At 45.7% G+C, this 17,017-nt stretch overlaps 1 protein-coding gene across 4 annotated transcripts in view; it reads left to right on the forward strand.

The window, feature by feature from the left end:
• The first annotated feature begins 2,190 nt into the window (after nucleotides 1–2,190).
• TSPAN2 (tetraspanin 2) overlaps nucleotides 2,191–17,017 on the forward strand; it is a 43,042-nt gene continuing 28,215 nt past the window's right edge. The window contains exons 1-2 of one of the 4 annotated variants that reach the window (XM_063728111.1): nucleotides 2,191–2,403; nucleotides 15,368–15,559. In XM_063728111.1, the coding sequence (XP_063584181.1) occupies nucleotides 2,335–2,403; nucleotides 15,368–15,559 (261 nt within the window). In that variant the 5' untranslated portion in view covers nucleotides 2,191–2,334. The remainder of the gene's footprint in view (nucleotides 2,404–15,367; nucleotides 15,560–17,017) is intronic. The other 3 variants (XM_063728110.1, XM_024239157.3, XM_024239165.3) reach the window with 3 other exon arrangements.

Genomic DNA, 17,017 nt, shown 5'->3' on the forward strand with positions numbered 1-17,017 from the left:
TCAACTTCCTGCTTTGCTGTTTTCAATGTTGGATCTGTCCTCAGGCTGGTATGAAGATGGATATAGCAACTCTATGTATACCATCCAGATCCAACAGCTTCAAGAGGAAGAAGACCATCTGGCCCCTCAGTAGACACCACTCCCATCCCATTAGTCAGAATGCTTGTCAGTTTGTTTCCTGAACTAACTACAAGGGAAATGGGATTACCTTAGCCTACTCCTGTCAAGGGTCAGCTTCCCTTAAGACATACAACTTTGTGAAAGGGCGACTGGGCAAGTCTATACTAAAGATCTGAAACTGTTATGTTGGACAGGCAGCCACCATCTGTCTCTAATACACGTGTGCTAAAATCGTAGCATGAAAAAAACAAACAATAGATGTATATGTTACAATAGGGGTTCTCTTCCCTCTATATAATCTTTAGACATATTTTGTCTTAGAGATGTAAAATTCAACGATATATTTAAAGTATAATATCATTGTTCATTCAGTTGATTTATTGAACGCCTTCTATGTACCAGATACTACTCTTTAACTTAGTTCTTTTCCTTTATACTAAAACAGAGGTGACAGATATAGAACTATAAGTGTTTGATGGAAGCTAATGATTCACTTCTCTCTGCATACCTAATGACTTCCATCTTTGTCTTTATTTCATTGTTGGAGACATGTTTATTACTAGAATCAGCACTTTCATTTTTCTGTCTTTGACTCGTTTTTATAAATGAGTCGATATTCGAACAAATGTCCAAAGACACAGAGGTAGGCAAAGATGGCAACATGGTAGAAACTGAATGGTTGACTGATAAGAGTGTGATACAATAATACTAAGCCCTTATGCAGTACTTAATCTGTGCCAGGCACTGTTCTAGGCACTTCACAAATACTAACTTATTTATCTTCACAACTCTATGAGGGGAGTACTGTTATCTCCATGTTGCACGTGGGGACACTCGGGGCCAAGGACAGTTTGGCACATTGGTCAGCCGACTGAAAGCTGTGATTTGGCCTCCTGCCTTCCTGACTCACTCCGCCCCCACCAGGCTTCACTCGGGCTAACTGCGGTTCTCAGAACTCCCTTGGAGGCCTTGTTCTCTCCAGCCCTGTGCTTTTGCACATGTTGTCTTCCTGGACTGATCTTTTCCGCCTGGGCTCCCTCTTCTAGACCGGATCAGGCCCCTCTCCTTAGCAACGCCTTCTCTGGTTAAGGCAGTCCGGCCAGGCACACCTGTCTAGCACCCAGCACTTCTCTCCTCACCTTATTTGCTTACAGATCTGTCTCCACCACCAGAGACTGTGGTTCTGGGCCTCGCTGTCTCCTCATTGTTGAGTCCCTGGGGCTTGCTACTATGTCTGGCCTTTAATAGGCACTCAAAATTTTGCTGAATTTATGCATAAGCTCTCCGAATTTTACTTTCTTGTCTCCCCCATACTGTCTGACACCACATATTGTAGACACTTAGTCAATGGAAGTGGGAGTCTGATTTTCCTGCCAACAGCCTAACTTAATAAAAACAAAGCAAAACAAAAACCGCCCCCTTCCCCTTTCTCCCATCTCCACATTATAATTAAGATCCCGAAAATTTGGGATCCTTCCAAGCCGTCCGATCAGTGGAACCCGGCAGGACGTGAGAAGTCAGACTCCCTCCACTGGCCGGCCGGGTTGAGGGCAGCCCTCAGGACTCAGGGCGCCGCCTCCCGCACCCTCTCCCAGTTCTTGCCTATTAAGGTAAGAGTCCCCCGAGGAGGGGGGAGGGGCCGGAGGGAGGGTCCCCTAGAAGCGGCCTGTGCGCTTGCTCCCCGCCACGGAGCCTCAGCCCTGGACACTCAGCCGGGTGCCCCGCGACGGGTCCTGCCAGCTTCGGAGCAACCTCGGACCCCACTTAGCTCTTCTACCCGAGGTCACCTTCCTAGATTTCCATAGCCACGAGACCAAGTGCTTATCCCTCAAGCATAGCCCGGGCCTCAAACCGGTCTCCGCACAGGGCGCTGATTAAATGGGTCCCCAGTCCCCGGTGGGCGCTCCCACCCTGCAGGTGCTCGGATATCCGCTGGCGGCGGTGCGCCCACCGGAGGGAAGGAAGGTGGTCCCTGGGTCCGGGAGAAGAGCGAACGTGCTCCCTCGGGCCGCTCGATCTCCACCCCCTGGCACCCCCACCCGTCGCCAGCCACGCCGCTTGGGGTCCACGCGCCCCTCCCCGCCGCGCCCCGCCCCGCCCCCCGGAGGCCCCGCCCCGGTCCTCCCCGCTCCGCCCCCTCCCCGCCGGAGCCTGCCGCTCCCCGCGCTCGCAGCGCGGGCCTGGGGACTGGGGATCCCGCCGCCGGGCCGCAGCATGGGGCGCTTCCGCGGGGGCCTGCGGTGCATCAAGTACCTGCTGCTTGGCTTCAACCTGCTCTTCTGGGTGAGACCAGGAGCCGGGAGGGCCGGGCAGGGCAGGGGGCCGGGTGGCGGACGCGGGGCCGGGGTCCCCGGGCTGCTGACTGCGGCGTCCGAGTCGCGCTTGTGGGGAGGGCAGGGTGCTCAAACGCGGAGGCGAGGAGAAGGCAAACAAAGAGGGAGGGGAGGGATGGAAGGGAGAGAACGGGAAGGCAGAAGGTTGATCAATGAGAAATGGTGAGAAGGGGAGAGACACTGTGTGGCTCTTTCCTGGAAGGAACCCCCACCTGCCTTGGTTTTTATCTCCCAGCTGGTGACCCCAGGTGCGGGGACCCAGCCTCTCCTCACCTCCGGAGGACTTGGGGCCCTGGCGGTCCCTGTTCCCCTCCAGCCTCCCGTGCACACACCCCCTTTTCACTCTGCCTACCAGCTGGAACCAGGGCCTGGCCAAGGTGTTGGGAGAGAAACCCCTGCCCTGGGGCTGCCTGGAGTGGTGCTCCATTCGAGTGTGTGGACAGTGTACCTGGCTGTGATGGTTTTGTTTAGGAAATTGGAGATAGAAGTGAAAATTGTGGTGGGGGGGGGGGTCGTCCTTTTTCTGGGCATCAGGATAAGGGTACCCCTGGGTGAAAGGAGGTGATGGGTTCTCTTCTGAGAAGGGGATGGGGAATGGAAGGGCTTCTAAAGGGCAGCAGCATCTCTCCACAACCCCCAGCCGCAGCCTCTGCTAAATACTAATTCTCCCAGAGATGATCTCATTCAACTTTGCAGGGTTTGATTGAACTGACAGCATTCCCAGGATTCATGGGTCACAGAGAGATAGGATCTTGACCCTTGTCTCCTATATTATCGAGACAGGGTTACAGCTAGACCAAACCTACATCCCTGGATACCCTGTCCCAGGCCCTGGAGGACTGTGAGACAAGGTCTGAAAATTGTCTTTTCTGCACATTTCCTCTTGGGCTTTCTTAAGAGAATGTCAGCCAGTGTAATTGCTCAGCTAGACCCTGAGGGAAAACATTGGATAAAGAGGTTTGAGAGCAGCCAGGGCCTGGGTGCTTTGAAACTACCAGGCTGGAGGAGGTGGCTGTCCTATCTGCTCTGGGGGAAGTTGTCTTCCCATGATTGCAACTAATTAATTATTGAATGATGGGCTCCTCTTTTGTCTGTCAATCCATTAGCCCAGATGCCTGGGTGACTTCAGCAACTCCAAGCTCTTCAGTATCCTTCAGCAGTGGAAGGTGTGAAGGAGGTACCTCCCCGACATCCCCTGAACTTTAAAGATACACACGGCCTTTGTACACATGGGGATTTACATCAAGCATACTATAGGGAGAGGCCTTTCTGAAGACCCTTTATGTTGTATTTTTTAGGAATCTGGCTTAATTTCAGAAGCTGTTAATTACAGATGTCACGCCGCAGTGACAACCTTCATTCTCACTGCTTATGAATTCAAAAGAAGTTTTAAGCCTGAGGAGGAATTCTTAAGCTGGGTTCAGTGCTTATTTAGTGCCTGATATTGTACCAGCCTTTCCAGTGATAGTTGGAAGGATTCATTGAATGTTTTCAATGCGTCAGGGACAGTGCTAAGCATATTACATTCATTATTACACGTAATCCTCACAAGAGTCCTGATGTACATATACTATTATTATCCCCATTTTTCACAGATGAGGAAACAGAGGCTCAAATTGGTTAAGTCACCTAAGATCACACAGCTAGTGAGTGGCAGGGATGGTACTCGAACTCAGCCTACCTTCTCTTTTTTATTTATTTATTTTTTTGAGACGGAGTCTCACTCTGTGGCCCAGGCTGGAGTGCAGTGGCCAGATCTTCGCTCACTGCAAGCTCCACCTCCCAGATTCACACCATTCTCCTGCCTCAGCCTCCCAAATAGCTGGGACTACAAGCACCTTCCACCACGCCCGGCTAATTTTTTTGTATCTTTAGTACAGACGGGGTTTTACCGTGTTAGCCAGGATGGTCTCGATCTTCTGACCTCGTGATCTGCCCACCTCAGCCTCCCAAAGTGCTGAGATTACAGACGTAAGCCACCGCGCCCGGCCGCCCACCTTCTCTTAAGCACTGTGGTACATTCAATTAACCAGTGGTTCTCAAAAGTGGTTCCTGGGCCAGCAGCATCAGCATATCCTGGGAATTTGTCAGAAATACACATTCTCAGGCTGGGCACGGTGGCTCATGCCTGTAATCCCAGCACTATAGGAGGCCAAGGCAGGCGGATCACCTGAGGTCAGGAGTTCAAGACCAGCCTGGCCAACATGATGAAACCTCATCTCTACTAAAGTACAAAAATTAGCCGGGCATGGCGGTGGGTGCCTGTAATCCCAGCTACTTGTGAGGCTGAAGCAGAAGAATCTCTTGAACCTGGGAGGCAGAGGTTGCAGTGAGCTGAGATGGTGCCACATTGCACTCCAGCCTGGGCAGCAAGAGCGAAACTCCATCTCAAAAACAAACAAACAAACAAACAAATTTCTCAGCTCATCCCAGACTTGCTGAATCAGAAACTCTGGGGGAAGGACCCAGCAATCTAATTTAACAAGCCATTCACATAATTCTGATCCATGCTCAAATTTGAGACCCATTCTGTTAAACAATGATTAAACAAATAATAATTTATAAATATAAACACAGTTCCCTAAACTGCTCATCTCATTGAGGAAACGAGACCAGTGGATATGGAACAACACAAAAATAAGACAGTGTGGAATCAAGTGACAAGTTTCACACTGTTGACCATAAGCACAGTAAGGAAAGGAAGTAGGAGCAGTGCAGTTTTGAGTGCCTCAATGTGTTAACCAGTGAGGTTAGATCTGACCTTCTCTATATGTGATCTAAGTAAGGAGTTTGGAGAAAGGATCACAGTCATGATGAGGAGCCAGAAAAGTTCTCCTTAAGAAGGAGCTATTTAAGCTAAACCTGGAAGGACTGGTAGAATGGAGCTGGGCAAAGCGAGGGGGTGACGCACCATCCACCAGCAGAGGAGCAGAGCAAGGGGGAGTGTGCGCCACCATCTGACTGTGGAAGCCATCAGTCTGGAGTGCAGAGATCCCAAGCAGGGCGTGCCTGCACAAACAGGGTGTACTTGAGCAAGTTATTGTTACTTCTAGGCTTGTTTTCTCATCTGTACAATTGGAGTAACAGAAATATTGAGAGGATTAAGAGGGAATATATAAAGTATGTGACCTCAACTTCCTATGAGCCTAGGACATAGTAAATGCTCAAAAATGTTAATTATTATTTTTGTTATCGGCACATAGGAAGCATTCAATAAATGTTAGCTCTCTTTCTCCTGATTCCTTTCTTGGTGGGGAATAGTATATAAGTTTGCCCAGTGACTTGCAATTTGTCTTCATTTGAGGATAACTACACCTTATCTTGTCAATTTGTGCTTGTGGATTTTCCCCACTAGAACTTAAAACACTCTGAGAGCAGGAATTTTGTTTTTTCTGATTTGCTCATAGCTGTATCCCCAGTGCTAGAATAGTGCTTAGCATATAGAAGGCATGCAGTAGGACATGAAGGACCTTCCTCTCCCCCACTTTCATGGGGGTGGGGGTGGAGGCAGCAGCTAGAGCAAAGAGACAACTGAAACAGGCACCTCATGACTTAAGGGAAGGTGTGGGATAAAGTATCTAGATATCTTCCTTCACTGTAACTGAGGGAACCTGATTCCAGAAAAGCCCCACTCAAGTTTCTGAAGTTGTTTTTTTTGTGGTTGGAGGGCTTTGTGAGAAGTTTGGGAAAGGGGTGGGGGATAGTTTTCCTAGAAGGCCAGACTTTAGCTGTGACTAAAGTATAAATTTACACACACCCTTAGAAGCTCACATGCCTGCCCCTCGGAGTTACAGGGTTCCCTGGGTGACAGCACTTCCTTCCAGTCAGAACCTCGCCAGAGGTAAGCATAGAGGCGGGGCAGGGTCTGTTTGGTGATCTGCGATTTAACAGATAAATTTGCAGTCTCCTCTGGCAGCTTGCTTTAAGTTTCCCTAGGCTGTGCTCCTGGTTTCATAAATATACAATCAGACCCTGCCAGAGCCAGCACAGTATTCCCTGGCCCAGGGCCGCTGACTGTACTCACCACTGAATTTTTAAAAACAAAGTAAAGCCTAGCCATTAACCCCACTACGTTAATTTCTCTTATCGTGGTTGATGTCAAATGTGAAACCCCTCCCAACATCTGTCATGTCTATATTCAGACCTGCGATCAGATAGCACAGCATATTCCTGTGCCTTTCATTGAAATCACCTTTATTTTTTTCCTACATTGCATAGCAATATAAATAAAACACTACACCCCCACCAAGCCGCATATGTTGGCTTAAAGGAAAACCTGGGCGCTGTTTATTCCTTGGTTTATTGTTGTATGGTCAGCGTTTTCCTATCATTGTGCTGCACTAGCTGCTCAGCGTTACTGACCCACAGGAAGCAGAGCTGTTCATTGTTGAAAAGCAGATTCCATATATGGCAAGTCTGAAGTTGCCCTCCTTTCCTTCTCACCATTATTAATACAGCTTTGGGTTTTCACTTGGGGATGCCTAACAGGTACATTTAACAAAGACAGTGTCTTGCAGGCTTGGGAGTCAAAGAAGTTTGACTCACATGAATCTTATAGAGGTCACCTTCCACTCTTTCCCAAACTTATTTCAAACAGTAACTTCAGAGCAATCACCTGTCAGAGACATTGGTTTAGGAAAAAATACCTAAAGAAAGTATTCTTTGGAGACCAGCCCATAAGGCAGATAGGAATGTTCTCAGCCTCGCTGGAGGAGAATCTTCATTTCTGATTTTTGTCAAGGCGGAAGGAGAGTAACAGGGGCCAGTGTCCCCTAGTGTGGACCTAGAATTGCTAGGAGGAACAGAGAGCTTACCAGAGAGGACAGTCTGAAGAAGTCACAGCTATGGTCCCAGGGTTCCGGTAGACCTTGGACAGACCTATGCAGTGTGGCAGTTCAAATCCAGGAATCCAAAACCTGGGCAGTGGATACTGACATCACACTGCCTGACTTTATTCCTACCTCCACTCTTTACTACCTAGGGGACTTTGGGCAAGTTGTTTAACCTCTTTGAGCCTCCATTTTCTCATCGGTATAATGGACATAATAAACTACTAATATCTATGAACTTTGTGCAGATAAAATGAGTTAATATATGTAAGGTTATAAGTGTGGTTCATGCATACAGTAAATAATAACATATTAGTAATAGTTGTTTTTAAATACTAGAAGTACAAATGGGAAAGTAGAATCTATAATCCAAGAAGTTCATAAAGGCACAACAAAGCAGGCAGGTATTTTACATCCAGCTAAGCAAGCAAGGTGGCAAGAGGCTTGGAGTTTATCAAGGGCATGGAGTCAAAAGGAGAGATCACTTCCTCTACCGTTCCCTGCCAAGTGCTGGGAATTCAAAGATGATTAAGACACAGCCCTTGATCTTGAGGCACTCATGCCTTTATTTAGCCTCCATTTTGCCTTTGATTAGAATTTATTCCCTGTTTAGTCTTTGCTCCTTGAGGGCAGGGACTGTGTCCTTTTGGCATCCCCTTTCTCCCAATCCCTCAGCACCTAATAGAGTTAAGCATGGCTCCAGCTAAGGGAGTTGTGTGCACTGACCCTGGAGCAGGATCTGTTTATTTCCTTTCCCACTTCTGTGCTACTAAGTGGAGGCCAAGGAAAAGCAACGGGAAAACCTTTGGTGATCAGTGCCTCTCAAACTTTAACGTGCGTACAGATCACATAGGGAGCTTATTCAGGCTCTATTCGGATTCAGTGGGTCTGCATTTCTAACAAGCTCCCAGGTGATGCTCGTGTTGCTGGTCTGGGAACATGCTTTAAGAACCCCTGTTTTAGATGTGGCCTGAAGAGGTCAGAGATTCAGCAGTGACACTGTTTCTGACTGAAGCAGGGTGTGCCCTGCTTCTTGGCTTACTCACTTGGCTTGTTTTTGGCAGTTCTTTTAATTTCAGTTACCACTTTACCTTTATTAAGTCTCTTTTTTACGCTAATACTTGATGCTTTCTGGAATTATCGGGAGGCCACCTGTCCATTGTTCATTGAATTTCACCATGTTGTTCTAGAACATCAGCCATGAAGTGTCTTTGGGTCTCCAACCATGTGTGACAAAAGAGAACGTAACCTCTATCCCCCAACCTTGACAGTTAATATCGCGAAGCTGCTCCCTTAAAACAAGTGATGCTATACTGAGCACTGAAACAAATCATGTCATGGTTGCTAAGGAATTAAAGAGAGAATGCTGCCAGTAAGATGGAAATACCAGATGGGCTGGGAGCACATCTTACAGATGAATTACCTCGGGTTACCTTGGCCTGCCTTTTTCATCCCCTTTGAATTTGATTGGGAACAAAAATAACAATGCTGATTAACATCCATACGATGTTTCAGTTTACAAAGTGCTTTCATATGCATTATCCCACCTGATCATGAATCACAACAATCTCATGAAATAGTGTAATTATTTCCATTTTACAGTTGTGAAAGCTGAAAGTCAGGCACAGTAGGTGGTATGTCCCAGGTCTTCTGACTTTAAACCCCATGCTCTTTTCATTGTTTTAATTTATTGGAACATGTAGAATATAAGGTATAAGAAATGCTACTAACTTGGAAAATCTGAAGCCTGTGATCAGGGAGATTATATTCAGCGTCAGATTTAGTCTTGATGCATTCCAGAAACAGGTACAAAGAGATGCCTAAAAATACTAAGGCATATGGGAGAAGAAGCAGGAGAGAGGTTGGGAACACTGCTGATCAGTTTCAGGCAGAGGAAAAGTAACATGGAAATTGAGAAAGGGTATATATCAAGAGACAATTTAAAAAATTAATTTCAGGAGCAAAAACTTGAAGAATAGTAAGCACTATATAAATGTACACTATGTGCCAGCTGCTTTCCTAAGCACATTTATTAACTAATTTAATCCTCACAACAACCCTATGAAATAGTAGCAGTTATCATCCCCAGTTTACATATGAGAAAACAGAGGTCTGAAGCATTGAAGAGACTTGCCCAGGTCTCAGAGCTGGCCAGTGGCAGAGCTGTGTCTCTATGTGTGTCCCCAGAGTCTGTACTCATAACCACTCCAAGTCTACAGACTATCGGAGAGGAAGATTGAAACTCTGACAAGCTTGTGAATTCTAGACCTGTACTGTCCAATGTGGGGACTATGCTACTGATCACATGTAGCTATTTAAATTAATTAAAACTAAATGAAATGTAACCTTCATTTTCTCAGTCCTACTAGCTACATTTCAGAGCTCCATAGCCATAGGTGCCTAGTGGCCACAATGCTGGACAGCACAGATATAGGACATTTACATCATTGGGAAAGGTCTTCTTGACAGCCCTAGCCTAAATATAGTTATTCTTTCACCCATAAATACATCTATTCATATTTTTCTCTTATGGAGTCTTAAATACATTAAAGAGAGGAGACATAGTTTCCACAAAAGGCCACTGACTTTCTAGTATAGAAGATTTAGAAAACCGAAAGGAATTCCAGCTGTCATGGAAAAAGGGAGTGTGGATCTAAAATAAAAATTAGTAGAGGACGGCTACAGCAAACCACATTATTGGAACCATGGGAGCGATGTTTCCTATCTTGAAGATTAAGCTTTCGGTTTGAAGGTAACATTAGCAAGTCTACCAACATAATAGCACAAAGTGTGAGGCACTCACTGTTCTCAGTGTGTAACATGAACTCATTTAGTCTCTTCAGGAGGCACTATTATTACCTTCACTTTGCAGATGAGGAAGCTGGGGTTAGAGAGGTTAAGTGGCTTGCCCAAGATTATAGGACCAGTAAGTGCCAGAGTCTGATTCAAACCCAAATGCCTAGAAACCCCATTTTTATCCACTACAACTCCTTTACACCTATGTACTGTATGCACGCATGTGTTTATTACCCTAAGGGCATCATTATGTATTCTGAACACCCAGAAGAGGTGAATTTCTAGAAGAACAGTTGGCAGATATTCCAGGATGTGTACCAAGCTCTGTCCTCCACATCATAATGGTGATTGGGAAAGAGTCAGCTTATTAACAGGGGTGGCAGAGCAAGGCTGAGCAGTGCCAGGGGTGCATTGGAAGCTGCTGTCACTCATCCAGGAAGCCGACTTTGTCTCCCTGCTCATGCCAGAGTCTATCTAACCTTCTGTAAACAGACCAGTGCTGCACCTTCCTGACCTCAAATAGGTCCTGGTAAAATGGCTTTTAAGAAAAATCTCTATAGAGCACCAAGCTAGACTTTCACAATTTCTGCTAGATTCCACCCATGCTAACTTCTTTCTAAACAAATTGTTTTGGCTTTTCTAATCTAGCCTTAGTTCCATTTGAAATTTTTTTTAACCACTGTCATGCTGTAACAACTAAAACTGGATGAAGGTCATTACTGATTGATCAATAATTAAGAATTGTTTATCTGCTCCAAAGTAGTTGTCCCAACCACTATAAATAAATATTGTTTAATGTGTTGTCTTTGCTTATGTAAAGCTCTGTATGGATGAGATGTCACAGTAGTCATTGAGGCCTCCAGGATAAGTGATTATATATGCAGAGGGAAGACCTAGGATGAGAGCCAGCTGGGTGTTCCAAGGAGGAGGTCCACTGAACCTAGAAAAGACCACTTTTTTCCTCTCTGGGCTTATCCCCTTGATGAGGTAAGTAAGGCAGACATTGAGTTCAGTTCACTTCTGTGACTTGGTAGACTGGATTTTAGTTCTGTACATATTTGATCTTCATTTAAGAAAGCCATCTGCTCCCTGGAATCCTTAGCCAGTAGTCTATGACATTCATTTTGCTGTATAAAGGAGACTACATAGGCTGGGCATGGTGGCTCACACCTGTAATCCCAGCACTTTGGGAGGCTGAGGCAAGAGGATCACTTGTGCCTGGGAGTTCAAGACCAGTCTGGACAACAAAGTAAGGCCCCATCTCTACAAAAAAATAGAAAAAATTATCTGGGTATGGTTGCACATGCCTGTAGCGGGAGGAGGAGGTGGGAGGATCGCTTGAGCCTGGGAGGTCAAGACTGCAGTGAGCTGTGATCAGGCCACTGCACTCCAGCCTGGGCAACAGAGTAAGACCCTGTCTCAAAGAAATAAAAAGCAAGAAAACTACACAGCCATCGTCTTTCTCCTAATTCTTGATGTTCCTTAATCTCCTTCTCCTCCCTATATTTTTAAGAGAAAAGACATTATGTATAATCGCTGAATAAACAACACACTTTCCACTGTCTATATGTAAATTATCTGCTCTATCATTTGCAGCAAGCTTTTCATCCCAAGTTAGTTTCCTTCCCCTGAGCTCATATTTCTCCAGCACTTCTAAACTGCCCCCAGCAATGTTGGTTGACCCATGCAAGTTAACTTTATAACAATTTAAACAAACTGAAGGTGCATCTGGCACAAATGTATAGCCCAGTGTTCTTTGCAGAGATGAATGGAACACTCCTGATTTTATTGTGGCCTGAATCGCAGCACCCTTCCATCAGTGCAGAGAATTAAGCATTGGTTGATTATAAAATATACTCTTACCTGAAGGAAGTCTTTCTTACTGTGAGCTTTTTCTTAGGAAATGGTATGAGGAAAATAATGGGGAGATCAGAAACACTGGTAACTAAAGGAGCTGCCATGCATTTCCAGACTAACACAGCCTTCTCATCTCCACATGCTGCCACAGTCCTGCCTCTCAGTTCCCACTCACCTGGTCCTGATGAAGGCCAAGGTAGCGAGGTCCCTCAGAGACCATTTGACATGGATGTCGTATGGCATTCAATTCTTGTTTTTTTTTCTGATAAAATCCTTGATTTTGAAGAAATGCCATCTGAATACTTGCCTTGCTTTTACTGCGTAACAGAATCAAAATCTTGGGAGCTGGCTTTCCTCTTTGAGAAAATTCAGATCATCTTCCAGAGCAAATGTGCTTCTGACTTTTGCCTGCTAAGAGGGTGAGACTCCATTACCCTTATGGTATCATAATGGGGTTTACAATCAGATCAAGAATCATAAGTGCTCATTATGTGATTCCAACGGGGATGAGAATTGCCACCAAGAGCAAGTATTAGCTTAAAAGCATTTAATGAAAATTCTAGGGTTGAAGCATCATTTCCGATTTTGTGACTTCATCCCAAAGAAGCGAATTGCAAATGAGTTGGTATTCACCCTGGAGAAGCAAGAATACAGAATTGATTTTGTTCATTCTTTCATGTAAGTGCAGCATGCACGTGTGTGTGTGTGTGTGTGTGTGTGTGTGTGTGTGTGTGTGGTGCTATAATTGTATTGTGTTCATATGCCCCTGCCAGTGGAAGGCATGTATACATTGTGTAGGTTTACTTTGTGTAGATTTATTCTTTGTATCCGTGGATGGTGCACAACACACATTCCTGCAGGCTTAGGAAAACACAGAACAGAACTGATACTATGTGCTCTAGTTTTGTTTTCTGTTTCTGGGGCATGTGTTTTGCTGAGCATATGCAACAGTGTGTTCACACAGTGCCTTCCAAGGTATCTGCAGTGTCCCCAGGTGCAGATGAGTTTGAAAATAGCACTTTGTGAAGTATTCCCTTGGAGGCTTGTGAAGGAGGTTTTTCACAATTGCTCCTGTCAGCCTGTCTTAATCAGCTCAAGCTGACATTTTAAAAAAATAATACCACAGAATGAGGTGGCTGAAGCAGAAATTTATTTTTCACAGTTCTGGAGACTAGAAGTCAGAGGGCAGGTGCTAGAAGTTGGAGGTCAGGTTGGATTCTGGTGAGGGCTCCCTGGTGAGGGCTTGTGGACAGCTACCTTCTTGCCATGTCCTCATATGGTGGACAGACAGAAAGCAAGCTCTCTGGTGTCTCTTCTTATAAGGGCACTAGTCCCTCATGATGGATCCACCCTCATGACCTCATTTAAACCTAGTTACCTCCCAAAGCCCCAACCCCACATATCCTCACACTGGAGATTAGGCCTCAACCTATGAATTTTGCAGGTTGGAGGGATACAATTCAGTCTATAGCATCTTTGTGAAGGTCCTCCATTCACTCATTTAGCAAATGTCTATTGGGAGCCCACTCTGCAGGGCAGACGGTATTATGTTTGGGAAACAGCAATATAGACCCTGTCCCTGCCCTCACAGAGCTTAGGCCTTAATTTACAAAATATGGACATATTTAAGTAGAAAACATTATGTGAGATATAAAAGAAGGTACCTATCTAGGTCATGGTAGGCTTCCCTGAGGAATTAATGTTAGAGCTGTGAATGGGTGTCAGCTAGGGGGAGGGGGAGGAGGGAACAGCAAGAACAGAGACCTCCACAGGGGCAGGAAGGATCTGAAACTGTAGCTGGAGCATCTGAGGGCCAGGACCTGTGGTTCCCACTTAGGTATAAGTGCACATGCTGTCTAGAACTTCCCTAAATGATGCTTTTTACCCCAAAAGGGGGCTTTTTTGCTGGACTTAGTCACTAGAAAGTGGATAGCAGGTATTTGCTCTTGGTGATCTGGTTGGCTAACCTCCAGGAAAAGGAAGACAGCTGGGCAAACTGGGGAGGCCAGAATGGGGAATGATCTCTGCATTCTTGCATCTCAGCACCACCCCACTCCAACCGCAGCGCCTGCCTAGGAACCATGTTTGCAATTTGTGAAACCTGTCTTTTTTTAAAATGAAAAAATATGTCCTCAAGATAGGACATCTCATCAGCAATCCCAGGAAAATGGAAGTAAGTACAGTAAAATAAAATTGAAATCTATTAGCAAGCTCTTCTTCATGCACGATGACTTGTTTTTGGCAGATAGCCATCATTAAAGAAAACTTTTTGTCCATCCACTTTGCTTTAAATGCTTTCTAATCAAGTTTTCAGCCCTTCTTCTGTTTCTTGAGTTTTAGAACACACATTGTTTTCACTAAAGACATATGCTTACAATTTGCAATTTCATGTCCTCCAAACTCTCTGGAATATGGTTAGCTACTGAAAGAACTTACCCATGACAATACATACTATAACCATATGTCATGATCCCCTATTTAATGACTTGGAATTATTGTCACTATCTATTCCTTTCCCTGCATTCTTATCTCTTTTTTTTTTAAGTATTTTTCTTGTCCTCTTTTTAACGGTTGGTACACTCTTGCCCTTAAATACTATTTTATCACATTCTCTGAGTACCTCACATACAACCGGTACTCAGAAAATGAATGATGAGGCTGGGCATGGTGGCTCATACCTGTAATCCTAGTACTTTGAGAGGCTGAGGTGGGCAGATCACTTGAGTCCAGGAGTTCGAGACTAGCTTAGGCAACATGGTGAAACCCCATCTCTACAAAAAATACAAAAATTAGCTGGTGTGATGGTGTGTGCCTGTATTCCCAGCTACTTGGAGGGCTGAGGTGGTGGATCACTAGAGCCCAGGAAGTTGACGCTGCAGTGAGCTGTGATGGCACCACTGTACTCCAGCCTAGGTGACACAGTGAGACCTTGTCAAAAAAAAAAAAAGGGAGGGAGGACTCAAAAAAATGGTGCTTTCTGGCAATTTCTCACATGCATTCTGGTGGGCTGCCTCTGGATTGACTTCCCACCTGCAGGATTGGATTCCCTCCTGGGCCACCCAGTGGGGATTAGTGTCTCCTTGAGCCCCAGAAGAAGGACTGGACTTTCCTCATCTCTGAAACCTTGGCTTCTGACTCCTAATAGTTGCTCAATAAGTGTATTTTAAAGGATTCACATCAAAGTCCAACTTTTGCTTCTGTATGAAAAAATCCATTTCCGGAAAAACAACAACGTTTCTAGTTGTAATTGTTCCAAAGGCACGGGGATTGGCGCTGGTCCTGGAAGCAGGGCAGCCCTCAGCAAAGTTCTTCAATGAGTACAGTGACTTCGTAGTTCTCATAGCTCTCCACGTCCACTCCCCTGGTGTCCTGTCTCCGGTCCTCAGCCACTCAAGCCTTTCCCTTTGGCTCCTTGCTATGTCTGACCTCCAGGTGACATTCATGCTCCTGATGGTTTCCATCAAAGTGTGGGCTGCTGTCCCTCCTCCCCTCAGACAGACCTTGCTATGGGCTTTCCAAGATGGTAGCAAGCAAAGTAGAAGCCGAGTCATAGTCTGTCCCACACCCTCTCAAGCCCCAACCTCCGACCTCCCCCAGACTCTCCTTAACAAACACCGCATCGAGGTAAGGAAATGAACCTCTGTACTGCCATTTCTGCCTGGAATTCGCCTCTGCTGCCAGTCCTTCCTTGCCCAGTGACTTCTCACTCATTCTTCAAGATGTAAATCAAAATTTAATGATTCTTCCTGCATGCCAGTGGCTACAGTTTGCTCCAATCCCTTGGCAGTGTGCACGCTGTTCCTCTGCAGCACACTTCCTGCATTATAGTGCACTTAGTACTTTATGTGACTATCTACCACATTAGACTATGAACCATGCCTTTTTCATCATCGTTTCCCTGACACTGAGCACACAGTACCTGGCCTGGACCGTAGTTTATTCTTAATAAACATGCAAGGAAGAAAGACAGGGAAGGGAGATGTGGCTGGGGGCAGAAGAAGGAAAGGTTAAAAAAAAATGGTAGCCTCCCATTTCTTATTTGTTTTAACATTGGCTGAGGTGCAATGTTATGTCTGAATGCAAAAGATGGGTTGAGATTAAAGGGAGAAGAGAGAATGTGGGCATGAGGCAGTTTTGGCCTCATTGGGTTAAAATTTAGGATTAGAGAGTTTGAAGACTTCCTTCAGGTCTTTGGGGAGACCATTTCCTCCAGCTCTATGGAATACAGGGAATGTTGAGAACTTAGTGACACTGACATGCTCACTTTGTTCCTGACTGGACTGGAACTGGTGTGAATTTTTTTCAAGCAATTTCTAGTGTGTGATAGACCAACCAAAGCTCAGTGAACACAGAGCATTCCATGAATCTTACAGGAATGGTGAGTTAAAAAGGACCAAAGTGCTGTGTGGTCTGTGCCGATGCCACTTTCCAAAGCAGTGATCACCCTGTCTCTTGTCACAAGCAGCATCAGTCCTGGCCAGGTCCTTACCCACAGCATCCCTGACACAGCCGGCAGCAGCCTGCTGGGAGGATTCCCTTCCACACAGTGATGACATTCAGCTAAGCCACAGTTTCCTTGACCCAGGAGGAAACCCATGTGGTTTGGGGTTAGGGGCATGGATGAGCAAGCGCAGATTTTTTCCCATTGCCCAGTGGCTTTAAATTGCAACCTCTCTTTTAATTTTCCATTGTGCATCAAACACATCTGTGCCAGAACTGGACAAATGTATTCTGTCTGGGAGGATAATCCCAGACAGCTATAAATTAGAGTTTGTGTACAGAGATTCCAAAAATGTGGCCTCGTGGTGGGGTGTCCCTGGGACCAGTCACCTCCTCCACAGTCTGCTCGGTGGCTGCTGGCTTTGGCCTGATGCCTCTGTCAATAGGTCTTGCTTTGTATTTGGAAACTGTCTTTCCATTGAGTGGCCACAGAGATGAGGGCATGCAGGGTTGCCTGTGAGGCTTTGCTGGGCAGACTTGTCCCAGGCAGCCTCCAAATGCTCCTAGGAGGAACCTAGGTGATTGACCAAGGGCATTGCTCTCTTTCCTACACAGGAACAGCAAGGACCTCAAAGCTGGTGT

The sequence above is a fragment of the Pongo abelii genome, chromosome 1 (genome assembly GCF_028885655.2).
Source record: "Pongo abelii isolate AG06213 chromosome 1, NHGRI_mPonAbe1-v2.0_pri, whole genome shotgun sequence".
Classification (NCBI taxonomy): Eukaryota; Metazoa; Chordata; class Mammalia; order Primates; family Hominidae; genus Pongo; species Pongo abelii.